This window comes from Artemia sp. Qi Xiang Cuo, chromosome 16 (genome assembly GCF_049724085.1).
Source record: "Artemia sp. Qi Xiang Cuo chromosome 16, ASM4972408v1, whole genome shotgun sequence".
NCBI classification, from domain to species: Eukaryota; Metazoa; Arthropoda; class Branchiopoda; order Anostraca; family Artemiidae; genus Artemia; species Artemia sp. Qi Xiang Cuo.
The window spans coordinates 1,440,927-1,468,259 of record NC_142809.1 but is presented as its reverse complement, the minus strand read 5'-3'; the positions used below and the strand labels follow the sequence as shown (position 1 = coordinate 1,468,259).

The 27,333-nt window shown below is 34.1% G+C and overlaps 1 protein-coding gene across 1 annotated transcript in view; it reads right to left on the bottom strand.

The window, feature by feature from the left end:
• LOC148942468 (m7GpppN-mRNA hydrolase-like) overlaps window positions 1-27,333 on the bottom strand; it is a 72,286-nt gene that overhangs the window by 1,929 nt on the left and 43,024 nt on the right. Inside the window, exons 3-5 of the mRNA XM_089102718.1 lie at window positions 13,738-13,906; window positions 11,029-11,247; window positions 2,380-2,627 (exon numbers count right to left, since the gene is read on the bottom strand). Of these exons, the coding sequence (XP_088958844.1) occupies window positions 2,380-2,627; window positions 11,029-11,247; window positions 13,738-13,906 (636 nt within the window). The remainder of the gene's footprint in view (window positions 1-2,379; window positions 2,628-11,028; window positions 11,248-13,737; window positions 13,907-27,333) is intronic.

Below are 27,333 nucleotides of genomic sequence, written 5' to 3'. Positions count from 1 at the left end.
GGCAATCACGGCTCTAGCCCCTCAAAAGGTTAAAGTTACATGTGAGCTTTATTAAAAACAAACAAACAGCTACAATTGAAACTTTTATTTACTATATTGATTTCTTTACATATGAAAGGGATGGATGAACGAAAGCATTAATGAGACTACATTTCATGCTGATTAAAGTAAAATTTGATTGGACAGAACACAAATATAAAAAAACTTATGGAAGTTTAGACAGAACTGAATTTGTGTCAAATGTTAAAAAAAAATGAGAAAACTTAAAATTTATTAGAATAAAAAAAAAATACATTATAACAAAAATTTAATATACAAAACAAAAAATAATATCTTAAAATAATAAAAATAAAAAAACCTATAATACAATTTGTGTTCAGTCTTTAAAAGGGCGATAACGACACCTTATGTGTTGTAGTTTTTTAGTTGTGCCTCACAGATCGTTTTAACTTGTTTTGCTTTTGGATGATTAACTTCATTCATAGTAATTTCTACTCTTTTTATTTATGAAATCTACATTTCATATTTAATAAATGTGTATATTTGATATTGCATGTTTTTTGAAAATTTATATTTAATATGACATTTAATATTTTATATAAAACATAAACATGTTTTCCTCGTTAATGTTTTTCAACGTTGAACTCTTATATTACCTTGTTTGCCTCATATATATTATCAACCCCCCTAATTAATGCTTAGATACCAATTCGGTTAAACATCATCCTGTGAACTAGGTTCTTTGACTTTTACTTTGATTGTACTTTCATTTTTCAACTCAATACGGTAGTTCCGCTTCTAAGTAGTTTATTTTTAAAAGTCATAGCTAATCTTCTTTTCTTAATGCAACGCTGAATCCTGGCATCAATTTTTTCCAGAAAATCAGCCCTAATAAAGTCCCCTCATAGCTCACCATGTAACCCATCCTTCCTTTACCATAAAATGTCACGAATGCCATAAGATTTCATAAAATTTAAACAGGAGAAGATAAAAAACTTCATCAATGTCATAAAATGCCATAAAATTGTAACAGAAGATAAAGAATTAATTTTATGTCATATACCTATGTGTTTATAACATAAAATATCATCAACAATTTTAAGTCACAAATGTTTATGACATAAAATGTCATCAATATCATAAAATGTCATCATAATGTCATCAATGACATTATCTAAAACGGTCATATTTATTGCTGTATTAGATTTTGTATTGTAATCAATGTATTTCTGCTGAACGATACATGGTTTTTTAAAGTAGAGAGATTCAATTCCCTTTTTTAAAACGGCATTAATTTTGAAGAGGAAAGGATGGTAAATTGAGGAATTGGTCAGACCGAGAGCAGCTTTTGCAAGTGCGGGTTTTTAATTTCTACCACAGGGTATTGGATTTCGATATTTTTATCATACAGGATACTATTTTAATGTGTTTTTTTTAGTTGTTGCACATAATTTAATGCATTTATCAATCATCAGTTGTTGAAATTTTACTTACACCGCAGTTTCTATTTCTTATTAAGTTTTATTTTCTGATTGACGTTGGTTTATTTTTCCCTTATATACAGTTCTGTATGTCTCGTAAGTTTTTTCCTATTAGCGTTTTTTCTAAGGAATACAAACTCAACAATGTTTCTTTGTCATAGCCATTGATAGTCCATGAATTTTATAATATCAAAACGGAATGTTTGCATCAAAATTAATCTTTATAATAAAAAAATTTCAAAAAACTAGAAGTGTGACGTGGTAACTTAGTATTTTTTTTATGGAGAAATCCCTCAATCTAAAATCTAGAACTCTACGAAAAAAAAACATTACTTAGTTCGTTTTTACTGTCTTTCACCACCTAATCCAGAAACAAATTTTGTTAGCTCGGTTTCACTTTTTACTATAATCTATTTAATCTTGACACTTGAATCATATAATTCGCTGTTTTAGCTGAGGTTATTAACGTTTTTTACTCGTTTTAAATGTACTGATCATTGAGAAACCAGGGTTTTTACAGATTTTATTTAGATTTGGTATATTCTGGAGTTCTTTTTTTTGCGTGACTTTTAGTTATTTAATCGATAGTTCTTGCTTTTGATTTCTTATATCGAGTTTTCATATATTTTTCAGGTTTCTTCGTATTGCTTTTATTTAGTATCTTTTTTCCTAGAAATATAAGTAGAACAATAATTGTTTGTAATAGCCATGAATTTTGTTATAAATTAAATAGGATACTTCATAATAAATTAGTCTTTACAGTAAAAATTGAAACAAGAACGATTCGCCTTGATTCCTTCTTTTTCTGAGACCTGATTCACCAGCCCCATCCTATCCATCTCCCCCTCCCGAATCGAAAATATCTATTTTTAATAACGAAAGATGCTAAAACACTCACCTCATAAAAGGATAAACTGCGTAGTAGTTGGGAGCGTTCTTATCTGTGTCTTTTTTGACAAATCTAATTTCTTCTAAGGAGTGCCATCTAATATGACGGATTTCATTTTTTGTCTGTGTCTGGAATTTTGTGTTAAATGGTACGTTGGGGATTATATAAAGTCGTGTGGTATGATCGTTCAAACTTGTTTCGATGAACTCATTTGGATCTATAAGGGCTGCACAATCAAAGCCGACTTCTTCCTCGATCTACAAACAACGAACGAATATAAAATCATTTAATATTGGCTCTGAAATATACTGGCTTCACAAAGAAAGCCGACTTCTTCCTCGATCTACAAACAAAAAACGAACAGAAAATCATTTACTATTGGCTCTGAAATATACTGGCTTCACAAACAAAGCCGACTTCTTCCTCGATCTACAAACAAAAAACGAATAGAAAATCATTTACTATTGGCGAGGATCTATACTGGCTTCACAAACAAAGCCAACTTCTTCCTCGATCTGCAAACAACAAACGAATAGCAAATCATTTACTAGTGGCTAGAATCTATACTGGCTTCACAAACAAAGCCGAGTTCTTACTCAATCTAGAAACAACAAATGAATAAGATGTCAAACTGAGTTATCACCGATTCAACTTTCTGCTTGAGTAGCACGGGTATAACGTTAAAATCAACAAAGAGCACAGATAATCCATAAATTTTAGATTTTTATCAATGTAGAAGATTTTTAAAGAACTTTAAGACTTTAGTGTAGATGACAAGGATTGATAAAGGGGCAGCCCCCATCTCCACTCATATATAGAATAATTTCTGTCCATTTAACGTTTTAATGCTGATTTTTACTTTCAAATGAAAAAATTTTTTTTTTTTTTTTTCATATAGAAGTAAATCCACTGAATCCTTGCTGCTAGTGGACACGATTCTTGGTGAAAGGTTTTCAGCATAAAATTTCAATTATTGTTTAATACTTATTTCCTGTATATTTTTTCCACGTATCAGAAAGTGAGAGATTCATCTCTTGAATCGTTATTCATTGGTGAAAGTCACTAGGATTTATTTCACAGAAGGAAGAAGAGACCGAAGACCGTAAACGGGACCGTAGAAGAGACGACCGTAATCGGGACAAAACCGTAAATCGTAGAGAGACGAACATAATCGGGACAAAACTTTCCAGAAGTTTTAGCTGTAAGACTGCCAATCACAATTTTAAGGACTATCTGATTTAACAAGCAAAAAATCTAACCCTGAAAGCTTCATATATAATTCCAACTGTTTGTTAAATTATGAAAACATTGAAAATACCCAAAAGTTTTTGCAAAACGGTTTATTTTCCTTTAATAGCCAATAATGGACGATTCAATGGAGTGAGAAGAACAACCAGGGGTTACATTTGGATGATTCAATGTTAAAGTGTTTAAATATAGGCTACTCATGACCAAACAGAGGTATATACACAGGAGGGGTAAAAAAAAACGAGATTGGAAATATTTTGAGACTTTGAGAAGACTTTCAACTACACATGCATAGTCTAGGCCTATGATTTACCTCCAATAATTAATTTCCAACTCCCGTAAATACATTAAAAATCGTATATTTCAAGCAAACCTTTCTATGTATTGTAGTACAAGTGTATTTACTACTTTTCTATGCATGCTTGAATTGTACATAATTAATTATTATTTTCCTTATACTTATCTTACTATGTTTCAACTTATCTCACTTGACTATCAATTGAAATAGAAAATAATGTCTTTTCCAACGAAACAAACTTAAACTACAGAGATATCCACTCAATGGTATAAAAAAAAAACGAAGACGTCACAAATCTTGGAATGTGTAATTTTTTCTCTCTCAATTTTTTTCCAATTTTATACGCCATCCCGCCACCGAACACGAAAATATGCCCTTTTCCTACAAATTTGTCCTGACGGCATCCTTCTCGTAAGACTTGAGCTATTACAACGGCAGTACTTCAATTTATAGTAGTTCGCAAGTGACTAATATTACTAAATAGGAAAATATGTCATTTATATAAAGAAGATGCCCTTCTGGCAACCCTGTTCGTAATATATGAGCAATTACAATGCCAATACTTAGGTCATCACCACTTACCATTCAATTGTATTACCAGTACCGTTCTTTGCTTATTTGTAGCGATTTTTTTTATTTAACAAATATTCGCCATACAAAGTTGGACCTTTTTTACAAACTTTATATTTAAGGTTAGTCTATTTATAGAGAACCTTCTATTTATAGAAGGTTAGTCTATTTATAGAGACTCTTAAAGAAAGAAATGAGTCAACCTTTCGGTTGTAAGCCTTTTGAAAACTTGGTGACTCAAAAAAAGAAGAACAAGGGTACTGATGTATAATACGCCGATCATTCAAGTTTACGCTGTGTAAAGCGCGAGAACAAACCGGTTTCTTCCTTAGTTACTTTAGAAACAAATTTGGGCCATATATTTGCACATTAGGGGGAGGGGGGTAAGGTATAGCGGGTCCGCAATCAAAATGTGTTAGGTACAATTGTTCTAAATATTACGAAGTAAGAATTATTTTCTGACTTCAAACTATCCAAATACCTTACCCCCACCCCCGCCCCTAATCTGCAAAAATATAGCCCAAATTATATATTTCCTATCTATTCTGTCTCTTGTCATTGTCTTGTCTCACGCTAAGCTGAAACAAGTACCGAAACAAGAACAAGTGAAACCTTGACTTTATTCTATTTGCATTTTTAGGAATTGTTTGGACGACAGTTATAGTGCCTTTTCTTCGTCAGGCAAGTAGCGAGACTTTTTGATAGTATGGCTACCTGGAAGAAACCTATCTCTATTGATATTATCTATAGTCGGGGAGCCAAAGTTGAAAATCTGACAAAATAGCAATCTGAGGGGGACAAGTGATTTGAGAGAGGTTTTAGACTAAATCGACCATGCTGATTACGAATATCTCGGGAATATAAGCGCCAAAGGTGCGCTTGGTGGTTTTTTGCAACTAAGTTCGTTGATTTTTCTATTTCACTCAGACTAAGTCCAGCTTTCTACTAGAATATTGTAGTTGTCTTTTTTTATACCAAGCCAAAAAATTAGGCGATCGTTTATTTACCAAATCAGTAAAAAAAAAAAAAAAGAAAAAAAAAAAAAAAAAAAAAAAAAAAAAAACCTGCTTCTAGCACAACAGCTTCAATATGCTTCAAACTGCTTTTACAAGCTTTTACTTTTTACAATTTTATTAACATACGATTGGTCGAATATACATAATTTAAATATGTTTAGCAATGTTTTTTAAGTTATTATTTAGTCAAACTCGTCGTCACTTTCAGAAAGATCGCATGACCCAGCACAAGCACAAAGCAAGTCGCACTTGCGGATTCCAGCACAGGAGCACTTTCCAATACACGTATTTCTACACTTGCAATGAACTGCAATACGGTTTATAGAAATCGGCCACTGCGACAATGAATTTGTCAGAGGAATAACCCCGAAAACGTCACTGTATACCCATCCGAAATTTAGGGGGGTCTAAAACTATTGGTTCAGACTCCATAGCCTGTAAAACGATTCCCCACTGATATACAACTTTCAGGATGTGATATTTAAAGCTGTTTTCAGTGGGCGGAAGATTTTTTAATGATTTTTTTCTATGGAATAAGTGCACTCGCAAGTCATTCAAGGAGTTAAAGTCAGTAGGATTCTTTCCATAGGCTGCGATTGTTACTTTTCTTGCCACCTCCGTCACTTCCTCAATATAATTTGATATGTTGACAAGGTCAATCTTGACTTTTCTCGTCAGTTTTGCCACGTCACTAACAAGATCAAATTTCAAAGCTGCTTTCACAAATGTCTTCTTCCCCACAGAATATGCAAAGCTCGTCGTGTCAGTGCCACTAAGGCAGTGTAGAAGTCCAATGCTGTCAATAAAGTCCCGTGGAAGAGAAATAGCTAGCTCGTGCACAGGGAAAACTCTGTCAGGGAATTGTAGGAATAGCTCCTTCTTGTTGTACTCTTCCACAGCTAACAGCTTAGAGGAGTGATGCAAAAGTATCACCAGAATATCGGTGTCATTGACCCGAACAATGACAGCAGAACTTCCATTCCTAAAGCTGGAAGCAACATGGACTGCTATACGCTTGTCTGCTTCTTTATGTATGCTTGCAAGCCCAAGACTAAGATGAGGTAAAGGATCCAGGTATCCTTTTCTAGGTAATATTCCAACACGTCGACGATCATGGACACCTTCAGCAAGTATAATGTCAAAGTTCCTACTTTTACTTCCAAGATTGCTCAAAAACTAATAAATAAAAGCCACTAAGTTAGCTTTGCACGAAGAACTTCTAAGAATTGATTGCCAGGAATCACCGAGTTTGATGCTGTCACTATATGTGGTACTGACCTTCAAACTCTGCTCACCCCTTCGTCTATGGCAGCCACTACTCTCTTTTAAGCATACTGGTGAGCCAGTTGGGTCCTTGATTCCATAAATACCATCATACCGGTCAGAAACCAAATGTAGTTGGCATAGATTTTCCGGGAGCTGACTAAAAATCTTGCTCGTCAACCTTCTTGAAAAATCCGATAATGTCTCATCCCTTGACGTAGTCATAGTCCTTAAGAGCGGCATAAAGTCCAGAATGAGAGATAGCCTCGAATTGACATCAAACACTGGCAAAGAGTAGGCCTTACAATCTAGGCAAGACAACCCTTCTATAAAGTTTATCAGATCAGATTTCTTTCCTGTTCTTAATCGGAATCCCTCGGATTGCGCTTCGAACAATGCCGGGGAATACTCGAGGAGTTCATGCTGAAGTATCTTTTTTAGCATGTCGGTTGCTGATCCTGGATTTTTACCAACATTCAGCAGAACTTTTTTAACTGCTTCTAGTTCTTCTACAGGGTTAGCAAAAGTACGTTTCGTCTTTTGGGTAGGTTTCAAGCAGCTTTCCATGGTTTATGCTTTCCATGTTTAACTTTTAACATGTGAAGGTTCAACTTTGTGGCATAGTATTGGGCATTGCAGCATAGTATTGGCCAACAAGAAGGTACCACCAAACCTTCTTCAACCTTGCTTAAAATTTTTTTGTGCCACCTAATAGCACGTCCAGACTATCCGCTTTCTGGAAAAATGGTACGGAAATCTGGAAATGTAGACAGGTCTTCCATCCCCTTTTTCCGTTTTCTGGGCAGGAAGGATCAGAGGGTCCGAAAATGGAAAAATGGGATGGAAGACTGTAGCGTGGACAGCTTTTCTGGAAAAAATGACAGAAAAAGGAAACGATTAAACATGATAAGTGATAAATAAATATAGTTGTCTGATGTGGTTTAAAATAGAAAAAAGTTAAATATTCTAACTTAGGCTCTAAAATTGTTTTCTATAGGTTTTGGCTCAGAAAAACAGATTTCATAAGGATGGCTGATAAACTTGTACCGATATTTTTTTTAAACCGCTAAGTCAGGAGGGCAATTCTTTTTTCCGGATTTCCATCCAATTTTTCCAGAGAGCGGATAGTCTGGATGTGCTATAAAGTTAGTGACTTTAAGAGCAATGGTAAAGAGTGAGATTCTTGACACACAAAAGAGTAAAGAGACTACATCCAAGTATTGTCAGAGTGTACCACCTTTGCTTGACTATGCTTGAAAAAAACCTGTACCACCTAGGCTACCTCACAAAAGAGCCAAGCTTCTCGTAAAACCCCTCCCGTGGACACCCCTATAATTTACTGAATAATAGTAAGAAATAAGTTGCTTTTATCAGGAGGAACTAATCTGCACCTTTACCCTACTTTTAAACCACTTAAGTAAGCCTCTAACTATCCTTTGACCCCAAAACTGGTAAGACTTTTAGCCTATGCATTATAAATTTATATACCAAGGATTCCTGAAAGACGAGGCGAAACAAAAAAAAGTGAAATACTAATAAAAACAAACATTTGAGGATCAGATAATAGAGTTAATTAGCTTTTTAACCATCAATTTGCACCAGCATGGCAGATGGCAGTAAACATAACCATAACAAAGCCACGAGAACGATGCAGTGTCATCTACTTAACAATAAACAAGTTAAGTTTTAAATTTTTTACCATAGATGATTGAGTCGAAACTTTGACCTCATGTTAAACTATGAAGCGCACTTTGGTGGTCGCAATTCCCGAAATAAATGGAATCAGCATGTTCAAAAACATTGTTTCCAAAAGTCAGAACTCATGTACCAAAATGTTTTTTACAAATCGTTATTTGACGACTTTTTCAACTTTGACTCCCCGACTAATACATTTTCATGAAACTTCAGACAAAAAAAAGAAGCAGACATGTTTTAATAATTTCTTGTATTTCAGATCAAACTTCATAAAACTTATTCACATCATTTTACGCAAAATTACAAAAGACAGTGAAAACTAGGTTTACGTTTCTATGCAGCGTATTGCAGCAACCCTTAGTCGGTTTCGCCAAAGAGTTTTGAGGGAGCAACACTTGTAAAAGAAATCAGGGAAAAGGATAAAAAAAAAATTGGACTTTATAGCAAGTTGAACCTTAAATGTGTACATGTAATACACCCTTCAATGTGTCGAAAGCAAAATATTGAATTTGCAGCTAGTTAAGCATTAAATGTTAACATACCCTTAAATATATCCGAAACAGATAAGTGTAAACAAATTAACACAAGTATCTAACCCCTCGATCTGATTTTACATCTTCGTTATAAAAATTGCAGAGTAATCTGAGCAAAAGATTTAAAAGTATTATAATGACTTTTTAGCCAGTTGTACGTATCGTCTTGTACCAACTCCTCATCGCTAGGTCATTGGGATGATTTTTATTGATAATCATACGGAATCATACAGAGACAAATTATTTGTCTTAGACTAAAATATACATAAGGAACGAGAAACAGGTACACCGACTAGGAAAAGTTGCAAGCCCCTTACCAACGACCATGGTCTAACAGCAGAAGAGTTACTTGCATGTTTCTAAGCTGTCTCAGACTTTTGATCCAAATGCTTTCTTTCAGTCTATATATTAAACCTGAAGTTGTCAACGCCTCGAAAACTTATAAATAATCTATCTCATTAAAGAACTCTAAACTTGCAATACAATCTAATCAAGCCTAGTTGGCACTATAATGCTAGCTGTCACTTCTTATAATATTACCATCGATAGACGCTGCAAAAACAAAAGAAAGTCACACCAGTTAGTAGAAGTAGACAACCCCTCATCGCTGCAAGTGAGCTTAGTCTGACACCGAATCTATATTAAAATTCCCTCACATGTCTGTAAATCCTGTTTTTCCAGTTCTTTTAACGCAATAAAACCTAATACATTTTGCAGAAGGTTTTTGCCTCTTAACCAAAAAGCTTTAACAACCTGCTCTTACTAACACGTCCCTCTCCGTAGAAGATATGAAACCAAGTTTTTCTTGCCCTAAAATAGGTAGACCAACTAGTAAAAGTCACCACTCCTCACTGTAAAGATGAGCAAATCATAACAGCCTATTGTTAACCCCCTTTGTCTTAAAATTTGAACCAGATTTTTTACTTATGTGCACCACAATACTGGAGATGTATCATTTGAACAATTTTTTTTTACAAAAACACTGATGTCATTTACTTTGATCAGCTCATCAATGACTATTTATCAGCATTGAAAAAAGAAAATATATCTGTCTTGCTTCAAATGGTCACATCCTTCAAATGCCTTGGGACAGACTTAAATGAACCGTATACGAGTGGCGCCCAGAGGGAAGGCGTAGAAGAGGTCGACCAAAACATACCTTGAGACGACATTACGACCGAGACCTGAGGACAGCAAAGCTGCAACGTCGACCGCAATTTAGGTCGTCACTGCCGCAGCTCCGATCCGAGATGTCTGGGAAGACTTTGTAGACGCCCTATGTGCCATACCTGGCCCTAGAGGAACTAAGATCTAAGGTAAGGTTGGTTCAAAAAATTGATTTTCTTGCTACAGGCTAACTTTCTAATATCCTTACAAAGAAAGGAGCAAAGAGAATGTTTCTTTGGGGATGGGGCCAGTTAACCGTTTCACACCTTCAGCGCTTTTTGATTTTATTCCAACTTTGGTTAGAAACTGGTGCCTGCCTGCTAAAAGCCCCAGTCGAAAACAGGAACATGGCTTAATGGAAGAATAGTCCGACTTCATAACTTCAGATAGTCCCCTCCAACATCAATAATAAAACTCCACTTCAAACCAAACGCTGTAGCTTCTGGCTCCTGCAGGTTCTAGCAAAAATCATCCTTTTTGGCTCCAGTCAAGAATTATACGCAAATTATAATGTCATATTCATCCCTATGGCCTGATGTCCACACTTTCCATAAAAACCCCAGATGTTACGGCCCTATCACTTTGTAGTAATAAACAAAAATCGGCCGATTAGAGCGGGGGGATATGAACAGAACAAAACTTAAGTGCTGCTCCCACAACAAAATTTTAAATTAAATTAAGAATAATAAAATTTGAGGAAACATCACTGTTAAAAATTCGCATTGATATTCAAAGGTTTGTCAGCTAAAACACAAGTGAATCGTAGCTAAAATTGAAAGGTTCAGCATAAAACTAAACTCATTTCATCCTCCTCCTTTCAACGCTACTCCTTCATTATAAACTAAAAAAGAAACTAACAAGGCCTCACCTCTCTAATCGCACATCTGACAGGTTCTTCCTCTTCATTGACCTTTCCTTTGGGAAAACTCCACCATCCTTTGGAGCTAAAGCCTTGAACAAGAAGCACATGAGTGAGAGTTTCGTCTAGTAAGATTCCACCAAATGTTGGCACCGTGTTCTTGTAGCCTTTCCAGTTTTGGAGGACAGTGTCAATATTTGACAGATGGGGGCGCAAAAAGGGAACATGCTGAAAAGAATATTTGATAAACCTAGAGAAGAGTGGCGCAGGGACAACAATGGAATGAAGACAAGGGGGCCCGGTACTTGTATGATATACCCCCTACCTAATATGCTTCTAATATGTTTCTCTGACACTCAATCCTAATGAAATGTATTAAAGTAAGATAGAAATATAATACTTTAGTAAGAGATTTGGGCTATATATTTACACATTAGGGGGGTGGGGATAAAGTACAGCGGGTCTACATGCCTAACGTGTTAGGTAAAATTATTCTGCATATTATGTAGTAAGAATTGTTTTCTATCTTCACAATGTCCAAATACATAAACCCCCCTCCCCTTAATGTGTAAATATATAGCCCAAATTATATATTTTCGATCTATTTTGTCTCTTCTCTTTGTCTCATCTCACGCTAAGCTGAAAGAAACTAACGAAAAAAACAACCAGTTTCTATAACGTGTCAATGAATGAACAACTTGAGCGGTAGGGGGTTATACAAGTACCGAGGACACCTTACAATGGAAGTAAAAAGTGGACTGGATTTAAAGGCTGTGATGACGTCACCGTATTCTACCCCAACTGTAAACTCGTTACAAGATTAATTTGGATAATACCAACTCACTTATAGGTCCATTTTCTTCATCCAATCCCGTTTAAAACTTCCATGTTAGTCTGAATATTTCTGAAAGATATCAATTAAGTTTTATATCCCCATACTAGAACAATTAGAGATCTCCAGCCTTCTTTTACCGCATTGTCAGCCCTGTATCTGTTGGTTACACTTTACTTTTCATATAAAAAATGTTTAATTTACTAAAAAGTGAACATTGTTTCGTTGACTTAGTTTAATCTTTTTCAAATATGTAGAAAACTAAATCAGAAAATGACACCAGAACTATTTGGAGGGAATTGACGGCGGAAATCGTCTTTGTTAATTATAATGTCTGCTTGTTCTGCTTGACTCCACTGTTTGTTGTAGTTTCTCTTCGTCTGAGGTTTCGTATTTTCATGCCTACTCATTCTGCTCGAATTATGTTACACACATTACAAAAAACTAGTTTTTACTGGTTTTAAGTCTCAAATTTCCTGTTTACTGATTCTTTCTCGACTTTTCTTTCTTTTACAGATGAAGATAAGCGAACTACAATTTAAAAAAACCTGGGTTTAAACGCACTCGAAAGGCAGCATGGCTAATTTGTGATAAAACTTAATTTCTATTCAGAAAACAGGAACATGGCATTTGTAAATCTGAGTTTGTTACACATTCAATAGCTAATATAATATTCTCAATAAAAGGAAAAGAACGTCTAAATCATTGGCCAATAACATGAAAATACAAAAAAAGCTTCTATATTCCATGCTCAATCCTACACACGCGCATGTATTTATCTATTCCTCAGCATGTCCTTGCAAATACAACAACTTGCTTTAGCAGTTGTTGAAATATTTTCACTAAATTTATTTCATTTCAATAAGCATTTATAAAAGTTATTTTTAACTGTTTTTAAGAGAGTTCTGCATAGGCACCCTCAACTTTAATAGCACACAATAGAGCAAGAAGGTAGGCTACTCGATTTCTTGTCAGGTTTAAAGTAGGATACCCACACTATTTGCGGTAGTTACACTACGGATCCTTTGCTTCAAACCTGTAATGTCCCATACCTTTGTTTGATAAACAATATCTTTCACATAGCCCCATAAAGAAAAGTCCGAGGAAGTGATATCTGGTGAACGCAGTGGCCATAGAACTAGTTCTTCCATTCCAATCCATCAGTCTGGAAATGTTGTACTGAGGAAATGACATAAATGCACTCTCAGTAGTGATGGTACTCTTATTTGGTAGAAAATGATCGACGGTTGTAAGTCAATCAGTTTCTGCACCACACATCAGGTCAGCAGATTGACGTAGACACAGTGTGCAGTAATTGTTGCTTCGTTAAAGAAAAATGATGTTACAATTTGATTACACATGATTCTATGAAGCACATTGAATTTGGATTGTCCCAAAGAAGTCACTTAGTCAAATGGGAGTGTTCTGAACACTAGATTCCCACATGACATCTTTTGAAATTCCCTGGAAAATTAAAATTTATCTCGTCATGAAAGCAAACTTGCTTGAGGAGGGCTTTATCCCTAAGCAATGTGTCACAGCAGACTGAGTGCAAAACACTATTCATTTTCGGCTTGTCATTTGCTTAAGTGTATGTAACATAAGCACTCAACGAACATTTCATCAACTGCCTTAGTTGGATTGTATTTTCTTTCCTTTCTTTTTTTTTTCCAGAGCAAAGAGACTTTATGTAAAACCTGCAGGTGTTCGCTCACTTTTTTTTGTATCATCAGCATTACCTTGAAATTGTTTCTAGGTGTCATGTTCTAAAAAAAAAACTCTATGAAATTTTGTGATTACTGCTTAAGTTTTGCGCTTAGGGACAGTCATTTTTGCTAAACATCAAAAGAAGTGAAAACAAGGAGAAATAAAAAAAAAGTTAATACCTTAAATATGGCAATGGTGAAGTCCTTGAATCTAATATTCTGAAGAGATTGATATTCTGAAGCTTCATTCGCATATCTATCGATGAAAAACCAGTGTGCTAGTTCTACTTGAAAGCAAAGACGCACAAGATCATTTCTTTCATGCTCAGGAATATTTATGATAAACCTCCTGAAACCAACCACAAATTGTGAATAGAAAAAAACAACTGTATATTGGGGTAAGAGTTCCACTTTAGGCATCATCTTGAGACCCCATCACATGGAACATTTTTAAGAAAGACAGACTAAAATGTAAACATAGCAGTGTATTGACGACGGAAATTTTTGTTTTTGGGACGGCAGACTCCTCAATTTTTTCATCTAGGAAGTTATTTAATACCTTCCCTAGAATCTTGACTGCACTTGCACATGAAAATGAAACGCAAATGAATGAAAAATAAAATTAAGCCAAAAAAGTATTTGATTTGACACCAATAAGGTAAATAAGGCAAACCCTTAGTTTTCAGACATAGGAGGGCATAAAATTCAGAAAGTATACCTTGTTTCATAGGCAGGCGTATCCCTTAGGAGGGGGAGTGAGAACAGCGGCTTTTCTTTAGGGCGACAGAGGAGATAAAACAAGCTTTTTATGGAAGAAAATAGTTTACGAATTGAAAATATATAAAACAGTTCGTGGTAACGAACTGTAAGCAAGGAGCGACGGGGCTCAATAGTAGCCAAAATTCAAAAAATTTCATACCGATAAATATATTAAAAGAATTGGCTTATTATGCTAATCCCAAAAATAGAAGTTTTATTAAGTCTAGTGTTACACATCAAAGGCTACGAGACTGAGAAGATTTACCAGATTTTCCAAAAAGGGAGGAAACAACCTCTAAAAGTCAAAGAATATTAATGAAACATGCTTATTTCATTCTTATTTCAGTGAAAACCTATCTGCAAAAATATGGAATTTTCTATTTTTTGCCGGAAGAAACATCTCGGATGCGTGTTTCTATATATTTTTTTATCGAGTCGACCCAGTGATCCTAGAATATCAGAAGAGGGCACATTTGAACGGAAATTAGAAGTTTTAGTGCCCTTTTGAAGTGACTAAAAAGATTGGAGGGCAACAATACCCCCTCCCCGCCCCTTTTTCGCGAAATCGTCCCATCAAAATTTTGAGATAGCCATTTTCTTCGTCATAGTTGAAAGACACAGTAAATATTACTTTGGATATAAAATTACCCCCCATCCACAGCCCCAGGGGAAAAGTCGTTGTGATAAAATTTCCCCCCTGTTTATGCATAGTATTTGTTACTGGGAAGTATGCATACATTTTCGGGTGGGGGAGGAATTTTCTGCTGTTTTTTTTCCAAGAAGGTATTTTCCATGGACAGGGTAGTTTCCAGGGGGTGAACTTGTTAGGGGAAATTTTACACTGGGGGGAATTTACCTATACAGATTTATGCCTTTTTTTGCCCCTTTCCGTCTCAATTCTACGCGTGGAGTTGTTAAGGGTAATTGTCAGGGGTAGTTTTTCAATGAGATTTAAATGTCAAGAGGATATTTCCGTTGGGAGGGGTATTTCTCTGTGGAGGTGGGGCTAGACTTTCTGACATTATTTAAAAAAGATCATAAATTAAATTTAAAAAAACAAGTTTTTCAACTGAAAGTAAGGAGCAACATTAAAACTTTGAACGAACAGAAATTATTACATATATGAAGGGGGTTGCCCCTTCTCACTACCTCGCTCTTTACGCTAAAGTTTTAATTTTGTCCCAATTCTATTAAAACGACTCCTGCAACACAAGGGTCGTTTAATTAGAACAATAAGAAGCTGTTTAAAAAGTACTAAAAACTTTAGCGTAAAGAGCGAGGTGTTGAGGAGAGAGCAACCTCCTACATATACGTAATAATTTCGGCTCGTTTTAAGTTTTAATGTTGCTCCTTACTTTCATTTGAAAAAAACTCTTTATTATTTATAGCATAAAACACTAGAACTAGTTTCAATAATTTAGAAAAAAAAATTTATAGCCCCTTTGCATATATATATATATATATATATATATATATATATATATATATATATATATATATATATATATATATATATATATATATATATATATATATATATATATATATATATATATATATATATATATATATATATATATATATATATATATAAAGTACAAAACATGAATACAGTTGCTTAAGTCAAAAGAGAACAGGTATAAAACCTCTTAGATAAACAACAATATAAAGGGAACCAGAAATTTGATTTTAATTTTAATACCAAAGAGTTTTGGAATTATAAAATGTACCAGAATTATACTACCACATTCCTCTTTCAAGCAACAATTATACTTCCCACCAAAAATAGACGGTTTACTGGATCATATGAGGCATCTGCATTCTTGTACTTTCAAAACACTTTTACCACAGCGGGATATTTAAGAACGCAGGCTGCATTTTGCCTCTTTCTCTTCAAACCACAACATTTCTAGTCATTAATTAAAAAAACTTATATAACTTTTTAATTTTATAACTTTAATAAATCAAATAATATTAACATTTTGATTGCTAAATATCAGTATATGTATATTAAACTTACACTGCACATTCATTTGTATTTTTTTTCAGTAAGGTGCAAATTATGTTCTGGCCTTGGGAAGGCATAGGGTTTTTGAGCCCAACTTATGTTAATTCTGCTCGTTTTTAGTTTGACTCGGTTATTTATTGTAATTTCTGTTCGTTTTGGGTGCATTTTGATTTAATCTTTAGGCAACATTTAGTTTTTAAACATAATGGGCAAAAGGGAGAGTGGGCGTGGGAGGGGGATTATTTGCCCTCCAATCACTTTCGACTATTAAAAATGGCCTCAACCCTTTCTATTTTCAATCGAATGAACCTTTTTCGAAGTTCCTACGACAACTCCTTCGATACGAACTGCCCTGGTCTAAACAACAACAACAAAAACAAAAATAATACATTATACCAACATCGATCTTTACTATAATTAATTAAAAAAAACTTTTTCCACAAAATAAGTTTTTCAAAAAAAAGTAAAGAACTCCTTTAAACCAAAAATGAACAAAAATAGAATCAAATTATGTACCAAGCATACAACTACCACAAATCAGTATCAGTAAATAAGTATATCCCGAAACAAACAGAAATTAAAATAAGTCAAACTCAAAACAAACAAAAATTAATATGAGTAGGGTTCTAAACCCCATGCGTTTTAAAAGCTAGAATATAATCTGTATTTTACTGAAAAAAATTCAAATGAATTTTGTGAAAAAACTGGCTATGGTCAGTTTCATGAACAAAATAGAATCAAATAATCTACCAAGCATACAACTACCACAAATCGGTATCAATAAAAATGAAACCCAAAGCAAACAGAAATTAAAATATGTCAAACTCTAACGATCAGAAATTAATCTAAGTAGGGTTCTAAACTCTATGCTTTCTAAAAGCTAGAATGTAATTTTGTATTTTATTCAAATTTTGTTTTTTAATGTTTTCACTTTTTTAACCTTAAGAGATCAAAAATTAATTAAGATTTTATGGAATAAATATCAGCGTATGTACATTAAACTGAAAATGCCTATTTTCATTGTAGTAATTTTTCATTTTTTCATTTTTCAGTAAATTCATTTGAATTTTTTTCAGTTCTTTACTGAAAACGTTTGACACTAAGAGCTAAGAACCCTAATCTATGGCCAAAAAAATTTATTCATAATTAATTATATTTCTAAAAATAACCTTGAAAGCAGTGGCGTTGTTTCAGGCGGGCAATCATTTGGAGAAAAAATGATTCTATAGCCTATACTCTTGACTTTTCGGATGGCAGGGGCGGATCCAGGATTTTTTTTTTTGGGGGGGGGGGGTCAAAATAGGTCTATCCTATAAAAACAATTTAGGGGGGCGCAAAATAGGTTGATCCGATAAACTTGCGTTAAAAGCAAGTTTAATTAACGCAAACTTGGGTTATTTGAGTAAATTACACTACTTTAGACTATGATAGGGGGCACGTGCCCCCCTCGCCCCCTGGAGCCCCCACTTTCGGATAGAGACCCTTCTTGCCCCCCCCCCAATAAAGTTTTGGAGCTACTTCCCTGCTTGAGAACTCCGATTCAGCTCTGTAATCCCCATTAAATTTAATATGACTTCTAATGAGGTTATTTATAACATGAAAAAAACTGTTATTATAAGTTAGTCATCTTTCGAGCTTAAATTATTACTAGACGCCCACCTAAGTAGGTATTTATAATTAGTCAAGAAAATGTGTCAAAAACGGCATTAATTTTGTTTCTTTTTCATTTAAATTTTTCAATTGTGTTTTATTCCGTATTCACAGAATTTTCATTCAAAATTTTCAAGGGAAATGCTACATTTTCGTCTAAATTACTACGGTGCAAAAAAAAAAATAATCAAAGCTGGTTCATTAGATTCGGGGCGTTTTTCGTCTATAAAAGCTTAGACATTAATAATTTGATGAGTCCAAAGACAATCTAACCTTCACAAATACTTTAATTGCGTAGGCTATTATCTATAGGTTAGGTGTTTTTGCTAGGAAAATTCTCCAACTCCATTAAGAATACTCCCTGAGGAAAATTACCCCCTCTCCCAGTCATAGTTGAAAATATTTTCTTTTTAATTTAATTTCATTTTTTTTTTTAATTCATGCCAAGGGTTAACCAAGACATGATGTAACCAAGGCTTAATCTGAATAGGGTTCTAAACCCTATGCTTTCTAAAAGCCAGAATATAATTTGTACTTTATTGAAAAAAAATTCAAATGAATTTACTGAAAAAAAATATGCACTGTCAGTTTAATATACATATGCTGATATTTATTCCTTAAAACCTTAATTCATTTTTGATCTCTTAAAGTTATAAAAGAAACAATAAAAAGAATTTTTTAAAAGAATTGCTATATAAGAATTAAAAAGATAAAGAACAGTTTTTTTTGCCATAGAATAAGATTTTGAGCTCTTAGTGTCAAACGTTTTCAGTAGAGCTGAAAAAAACTCAAATGAATTTACTGAAAATGTATTCATAATTAATTTTATTTCTAAAAATACCCTTCAAAGCAGTGGCGTTGTTTCAGGCGGGCAATGATTTGGAGAAAAAAGATTCTATAGCCCATACTCTTGACTTTTCGGATTGAGATCCCTCTCCCCCCCCGCCCTCCAATAAAAAGTTGGAGCTACATCCCTTCTTCAGAGCTCCAATTCAACTTTGTAATTCCCAGTAATTTTAACATGACTGCTAATAAGGTAATTTTTAAGACGAGAAGAATTATTATTGTTAGTTAGTAATCTTTCGAGCTTAAATTATTATTACACGCATAACAATGTATGCATTTATAATTAGTCAAGAAAAATGTGTCAAAAACGATATTAATTTTTTTCTTTTTTATTTTAATTTTTCAATTATGTTTTTATTCCACATTCACAGAATTTTCATTCAAATTTTTCAAGGGAAATGCTACATTTTCGTCTAAATTACTACGGTGCAAAAAAATAAGCAAAGCTAGTTCATTAGATTCGGCGCGTTTTTCGTCTATAAAAGCTTAGACATTAATAATTTGATGAGTCCAAAGACAATCTATCCTTCAGAAATACTTTAATTGCTTAGGCTATTATCTTAAGTTTTAGGTGTCTTCTCTTTGCAAATTCTCAAACCCCATTACGTATACTCCCTGAGAAAAATTACCCCCTCCCTCAGTCATAGTTGAAAATACTTTTCTTTTAATTTTTTTTTTTTTTAATTCATGCCCAGGCTTAACAAACACATAACCAAGACTTAATATGAATAGGGTTCTAAACACTATGCTTTCTAAAAGCCAGAATATAATTTGTACTTTACTGAAAAAAATTCAAATGAATTTACTGAAAAAAATGTGCAATGTCAGTTTAATATACATATGCTGATATTTATTCCTTAAAATCTTAATTAATTTTGATTTCTCAAAGTTATAAAAATGACAACACTAAAAACAATTTTTTTAAAGAATTGCTATATAAGAATTAAAAAGAAAAAGAATACATTTTTTTGGCCATAGAATAAGATTTTGAGCTTTTAGTGTCAAACGTTTTCAGTAAAGAACTGAAAAAATTCAAATGAATTTACTGAAAAAATATGCATTGTTAGTTTAATGTACATATGCTGATATTTATTCCATAAAATTTTAATTAATTTTTGATTTCTTAAGGTTAAAAAAGTGAAAACATTAAAAAACAAAATTTGAATAAAATACAAAATTACATTCTAACTTTTAGAAAGCATAGGGTTTAGAACCCTACTCAGATTAATTTCTGCTCGTTGGAGTTTGACATATTTTAATTTCTGTTTGTTTTGGGTTTCATTTTTTATTGATACTGATTTGTGGTAGTGTATGCTTGGTAAATTATTTGATTCTATTTTGTTCATTAAACTGACCATACACATTTTTTTCAATAAATTCATTTGAATTTTTTTCAGTAAAATACAAATTATATTCTAGCTTTTAGAACGCATGGGGAACCCTACTCGTATTAATTTTTGTTTGTTTTGAGTTTGACTTATTTTAATTTATGTTTGTTTCGGGTTATATTTATTTATTGATACTGATTTGTGGTAGTTGTATGCTTGGTAAATAATTTGTTTCTATTTTTGTTCATTTTGGGTCTAATGGAGTCCTTTACTTTTTTTTTAAAAACTTATTTTGGGGAAATTTTTTTTTAAATAATTTCTGTTCGTTTTATATTGACATAGTCTTTTTCAGGGAGAAAGACAAAGCCTCTTTTAAACTTAAACAACAATCCCTTCCATTAAAACCATAAATGCCCCCTGGGCATAACTTACAATCCTTGCCCCTTATCTGTGAGGTTTGTTTCAACCCCAAAAGCCAGGTTATATAATATATTGACTATTTTGAATAGAATGGCTGTCTCAAAATTTCTATTAGATGTATTTTCAATAGATATGACGATATTTATTCCTTAAAATCTTAACTAATTTTCGATTTCTTAAAGTTATAAAGGTGAAAACATTTAAAAGAATTTTCGTCAATAAAGTAATAATTATATTCTGGCTTTTAGAAAGCATAGGGTTTAGCATTAACCCCTGTTTGCATTCTGTTTTGTATTAACTTTCCGTCAGAGACTGAAAAGTCATTCTAATCCTTTCATCCTAGGACATGCTGATATCTGATATCTAATATCAGCTGATATCTAAATAAGCCATAAATTTTTAATTAGTAAAACAAAAGTAAGTTTTAAAATCATAATTAACATATTTATTTCTGAATTTTTCTAGTACAGCCATATCTAATATCATGTTTATCTAATTTATGATTGGATATGTTTTTCAAATTTTGATTGGATGTGTTTGGGGGAATGATGGGCGTGGAGGGGGGGGGGGGCTTGTTGCCCACGATCACTTTCGACGATGAAAAAGGGTATTAGTCCTTCGAATTTCCAATCGAATGAGCCTTTTTTGAAGTTTCTACGACAACACCTTCTATAAAAGCCTTATATGCCCCCCGGGCATAACTTAAAACCCTTGCCCTGAGGGCTGTGGGGGAGTGTCTTCCTCAAAAACATATTTTCTATTTGGAAATCAACTACGTTGAACAAAATGGCTATCTCAAAATTTTGATCGGATGTTTTCTGGGGAATAATGTGCGTGGGGGGTAGTTGCCCTCCAATCATTTTTGAATATTAAAAAGGGCACTAGAGCTCTCAATTTCCAATTGAATGAGCCCCTTTTGAAGTTTCTACAACGACCACTTCCATATAAAGCGTCCTGATCAAAAGGAAAAAAATAATAAATAGTACATTGTGCCAACATCGTCCTTATACGCCCTCAGGACATAACTTAAAGTCCTTGCCCCAAGGGTTGTGGGGGAGTTTCCTCCTTTAAACATATTTTCTATCTGGAAATCAACAACACAGAACAAAATGGCTATCTCAAAATTTGATTGGATGTGTTTGGGGAAATGATGGGCGTGGTGGGGGGCTAGTTGCCCTCCAATCACTTTCGACTATTAAAAGGGCACTAGCCCTTTGAATTTCCAATCGAATGAGCTTTTTTTGAAGTTTCTACAACATTGCCTTATATAAAAACCTTATATGCCCCCAGGGCATAACTTAAAACCCTTGCCCTGAGAATTGCGGGGAGTGTCCTTAAAAACATATTTTCTATCTGGAAATCAACTACGCTGAACAAAATGGAGATCTCAAAATCTTGATTGGATGTGTTTGGGGGACTGATGGGCGTGGGGGGGGGGCTAGTTGCCTTTCAATCATTTTCGACTATTGAAAATTGCACGATCCATTCTAAGTTCCAATCGAGTGAGCCCGTTTTGAAGCTTCTACGGCAAAGCCTTCTATAAAAACCTTATATACCCCCAGTGCATAACTTAATACCCTTGCCCTAAGGGTTTTGGGGGAGTGTCCTCCTCAAAAACACGTCGTCCTAAAAAACACATTTTCTATCTGGAAATCAACTACGCTGAACAAAATGGGTATCTCGAAATTTTGATTGGATGTCATTGGGGGAATGATGGGTGTGGGGGGCTAGTTGCCCTCCAATCACTTTCGACTATTAAAAAGGGCCCTAAAACTTTCGATTTCCAATCGAATGAGCCCCTTTTGAAATCTCTACGACGATCCATTCCATATGAAGTGCCCTGCTCTAAAGTAAAAAAATAATATACGGCACATTGTACCAACATTGTTCTTATATGCCCTCATGACATAACTTAAAACCCTTGCCCCGAGGGTTGTGGAGGAGTATCTATCTAAGATATTTTCTATCTAGAAATCAACTACGCTGAAGAAAATGGCTATCTCAAAATTTTGATTGGATGTGTTTGGGAAAATGATGAGCGTGGGGGGGGGGGGGGGCTAGATGCCCTCCAATTACTTTCGACTATTAAAAAGGACACTAGCCACCCCAATTTCTAATCGACTGAGCCCTTTTCAAAGTTTCTACGACAACTCCTTCGATAGGAAGTGCCTGTCGAAGAAAGAAGAAGAAAAAAAACACATTGTGGCCACATCGTTCTTTACTTAGGCAGCGCTAGTGCGCTGCCTATGAAAATGTCAATTCTTCCAATCACTTTCGACAATTAAAAAGGGCACTAGGCCTTTCGATTTCCAATCGAATGAGACCTTTTGAGTTTCTACGACAACGCTTCCTATAAACACCTTATATGCCCCCAGGGCATAAATTACAAAACTTACCATAAGGGCTGTTAGGGTGGTTGTCATCCTCTAAGAGACCTAATTTCCAGAAATTTAAACTGCGTTAAACAAAATGGCTATCTCAAAATTTTGATTGGATGTGTTTGGGGAAATGGTGGGCGTGAGAGAGGCGTTAGTCGCTCTCCAATCACTTTCAACTATTAGAAAAAGCAATAGCCCTTTCAATTTTCAATCAAATGAGCCCTTTTGAAGTTTCTACGACAAAGCTTTCAATAAAAACCTGAAAAAATTCATGACCAGAAAAAATTCAGTCATGATTCATTCCCCGAACGAGTAACACCTTAGGCGCTCCGTGCCTGCGGTAGTTTTGGCTGAAGAGTGAAATAGCTGGTGAGATTAATGTTTTGAATTGATGAAAGAAAATTTTTTGGTGTGTGATTATTGCTTTGAATTGAAGAATTGCATGGAGTAAAAGAGGATTGGATTTGAGTCATTATAAACAGAGCCTTTGATTACCGACGTTGGAAAAGGTGTTTGCCGTGCCAAGCGGCTAAAAGCACTGCACGCTAGCAACATCGTGGATAAACAATCGTTGCCGGCTGAGGTAAGACTATCTGTCCATTTTTTTAATTGCTGCTTATTCATGGGGCGAAATAAAAGAAACCGTAAAGAAGTCTCATTCGAAGAGGATCAAAATGATTATTCGTCATCTTCACCTAAGGAGGGAGAAACTTTGTCAATTTCGACGCTGGCTCGGAGCTTTTATGAAATTCTAACTATAGTGAAAGACAATGGAAAAAAGCTTGACGGTATCACGGACCAGTTCAAATCTCTGGAAACCCGGGTCAAATCGCTTGAGGAAGCGCTATCTGGCCAATCGCAGCAATTTTCGACGATCCAGACCCATGTGGCGGCTACTGAGAATGAAATAATAAATGTAAAATCACAGATTAGTGTTGTTACAGCTGAGTCAGTATTTCTCCGTGAAGAAAATAATCAGTTGAAAAATCGGTTAATGCATTGCGAGTATAGAATGAATGAGAAAAATATAGTGGTTTGGAATGTACCTTGCGATAATAAAGAGGAAGCTAAAGCGATTTTCAAAACTGTTTGTGAAGAAGGACTAGGTGTAAACGAGACCCCAGAATTTGCTGTTACAGAATTAAAAAAAGAGCTTAGATATTTTAAAGTTACTGTTCGGTATAAAGAAGAAAAAATAACGATTCTGAAACAGAGTAAAAAACTTAAAGGAAAGACTGTTTGCGGTCATAAAGATATTTATCTTAGTGATGATGCTCCGACGGCAGTGAGAGATATTAGAAAACGGCTGATTGAAAAAAGATCAAAGCTTGCTGATTGTGATATTCAAGCATGGGTAACAAAATCGGTTCCACCTCTCCTTTGTTTTGATCGGCCAAATGGCCTGCGTGTTTCTTTCTCCGTGAATGACGTGATTCCTGAATTGTCAGTGCCGATACATCCTCGAGGTGGGCCTATGCAATGCTAGGCGGGTTGTCATATTTATATTTATATTAATTATTTTAGTTTAATATGGTTTTTAGTTATTATTTTGTTGTGCTTTTACTTCTTTTTTTTTTTTTTTTGTGATAGCATATTGGTATGAAGTAATGTTGTCTCGTGTTTTTTTTATATTCTTTTTTTTAAAAATATGTTGTGGATGGAATAATGTAAAAAAAATAAAATGAGGAAAAGTATTAATGGTGTATAATGTATAGCGCGGTGCGGAGCGTACCGGGTTGTGATTGGAGTTCTTATGGATTGGTCTTGGCTTTCAGTGATACTAGGCCTGGAAACAGTAGTAGTGTTTTTTGGTTTTGATGAAGATATTTATGTTTCTAAATTAAAAGTTGCGCAGATTAGTCGTACTGAGGGAAAACGGCTTGGAATGGAGATTACTTTTTTTTTGTTTTGTTTTTTTAATTGTTATTTTTTATTATGGTTTGCTGGTCTTTTGGGGCATGGTGTGGGTTCTCTTAACGTGGGGTTAATATTTGATAATGGATAGAGATAATCGTGAAATTCCATCATCAAGGTTAAAAGAATTTGAGCGGAATTCTCTTTCATTTCAGTCAATTTTTCAAACTATTGTAGCTGGTGATGATGAAGATACTTCTAGTAATTTTGATATCCGAAAAAATCAATATATATTTATGAATGAGCTGGTAAGAAAAAATGTAAATACAAGTAGGATGTCGTTTTGGAATTGCCGGGGTTGGAGGACTGCGCAGGATGTGATTGAAACTTTTTTGTCGGATTCAGATACAGATATATTAGGCCTATGTGAAACTTTTTTAGATGATTTTTCAATTGAAAATATACATGTAAAAGATTACCAATTTTTTCACATCGGTCGGAAAAGACAAAAACAAGGGGGTCTAGGTGTTTTGATTAAAAATTGCATACCAGCACGTATAAGGATTGATTTTTTGCCAATGAATATTGAAATGATTTTTGAATCTTGTGTAGTTGAATGCTCTTTTCCAAATAATCGGAAGCTTTTAATTGCAGTTATTTACCGTACTCCGTCATCCAGCCAGATAGAATTTAAAAATCATTTTGAAAGTATGTTGGATAAATTAGCTAGTCTTAATACTCCTTATTTAGTTATGGGTGATTTTAATATTGATTTAATGAAACTCCTATCTGCAGATCAGAATAGAATAGATAGAAATATTTTGCAGTTTTTGGAGGGCCCACTATCTTATGGACTAAACCCCGTATGTTTTGTGCCCTCTAGAATAGCTGATACATCATTTTCACTTATTGATAATATTTTTTCACCTTATAGTGCTGTTAATACATTTATTATTCCTGATGATTCATCTGACCACTGTATAATTATGTCTGATTTTCTTATAAATTTTCCGCATAATAAAAAAAATCAAACCAAGCGTAGAGATTTTTCACATAAAAATGTGTTAAGGTTAAAAGAAGGGCTTGGTGATGTTGATTGGAGTCCTGTAATTGATGAGAAGGATCCGAACCAATCATTAGATAAATTTTATTATATTATGAATGAAAAGCTTGATCTTTTTTGCCCATATAAAAGCCCGAGAGGAAAGAAACTTACCCCAAAAAAACCTTGGATAAATGAATCACTTTTGAGATCTATTAATGAGAAAAATCGTTTATATAAAATTAGAATAAAATATCCCACGGAAATAAATATAACGCGTTGTAAAAATTATAAGAATATGCTGGTAAGGATCCTTAGAGTAAGTGAAAGACGTTATTATGAAAATTCTTTTCGAAATTCAGATTCCCCTAGAAAAACTTGGAGTTTGATTAAAGATAAAATTGGAAGAAATAAAAAGTTGTTACACCCTGAAGTGTTATTTGATATTAATGGTAAAGAATTTAGAGGACCACAAGCTGTTGCTAAGAAGTTTAGTGAATATTTTGCTAGTATTGGATCATCTGTTGTTTCAGGAGAAGTTGACCTATCTTCCCCAAGGTCGCATAAAAAATATCTACCGCCCACTGAAGATACGAGCATATTTATGGCCCCGGTTACTTTTGCAGAATTTCAAAAGGTCATTAAGAATTTAAAAAATGGTAATTCATTGGGATATGATGAACTTTCAACTAATTTGCTAAAAAATATTGCAGGAGAAATTTTTGAACCATTGCTTCATATTTTAAATTTATGTATTTTCTCAGGTACATTTCCTAAAAAATGGAAAATTGCACGTGTAATACCATTGCATAAAAAAGGAGATAAATCTGATACAAATAATTATCGTCCTATTGCAATTTTATCACCATTGTCTAAAGTATTGGAAAAAATTTTAAAAGGAAGGATTACTAATTATCTAGATAAAATAAAATTTTTTACCAAACATCAGTTTGGATTTAGGGCAGGCCATTCGACGGAACAAGCAGTTGCAGCTCTTGTATTAGAAATAAATGACTGCTTAGATAGTAATTATCATGTATCTACTGTTTTTTATGATGTTAAAAAAGCATTTGACACTTTAAACCATGAAATTCTTTTTGATAAAATGGAAAATTCCGGTATAAGAGGGAAAGGACTAGATATAATAAGATCATACCTTTATGGACGTAAAATCGTGGTAGATGTTGATGGACATTTGTCTAGTTTAAATGATCTTGAAGATATTGGTGTCCCACAAGGATCGGTATTAGGTCCGCTTTTATTTTTGATGTATATTAATGATCTCCCACGATGTTTGCAGGGAAATAATGGTCTTGCAATTTTATTTGCAGATGTCACAGCTGTTTCTGTTAAAGCGAAGGATTCATCTACATTGATTCAAAATCTGTTTAACACTGTTAGTTCAGTTAAGCGATGGTTTGTATCTAATTATTTAGTACCGAATTTTAAGAAGACTGAATTTATGGTTTTTGGTCGTTCAAAACGTGCTAC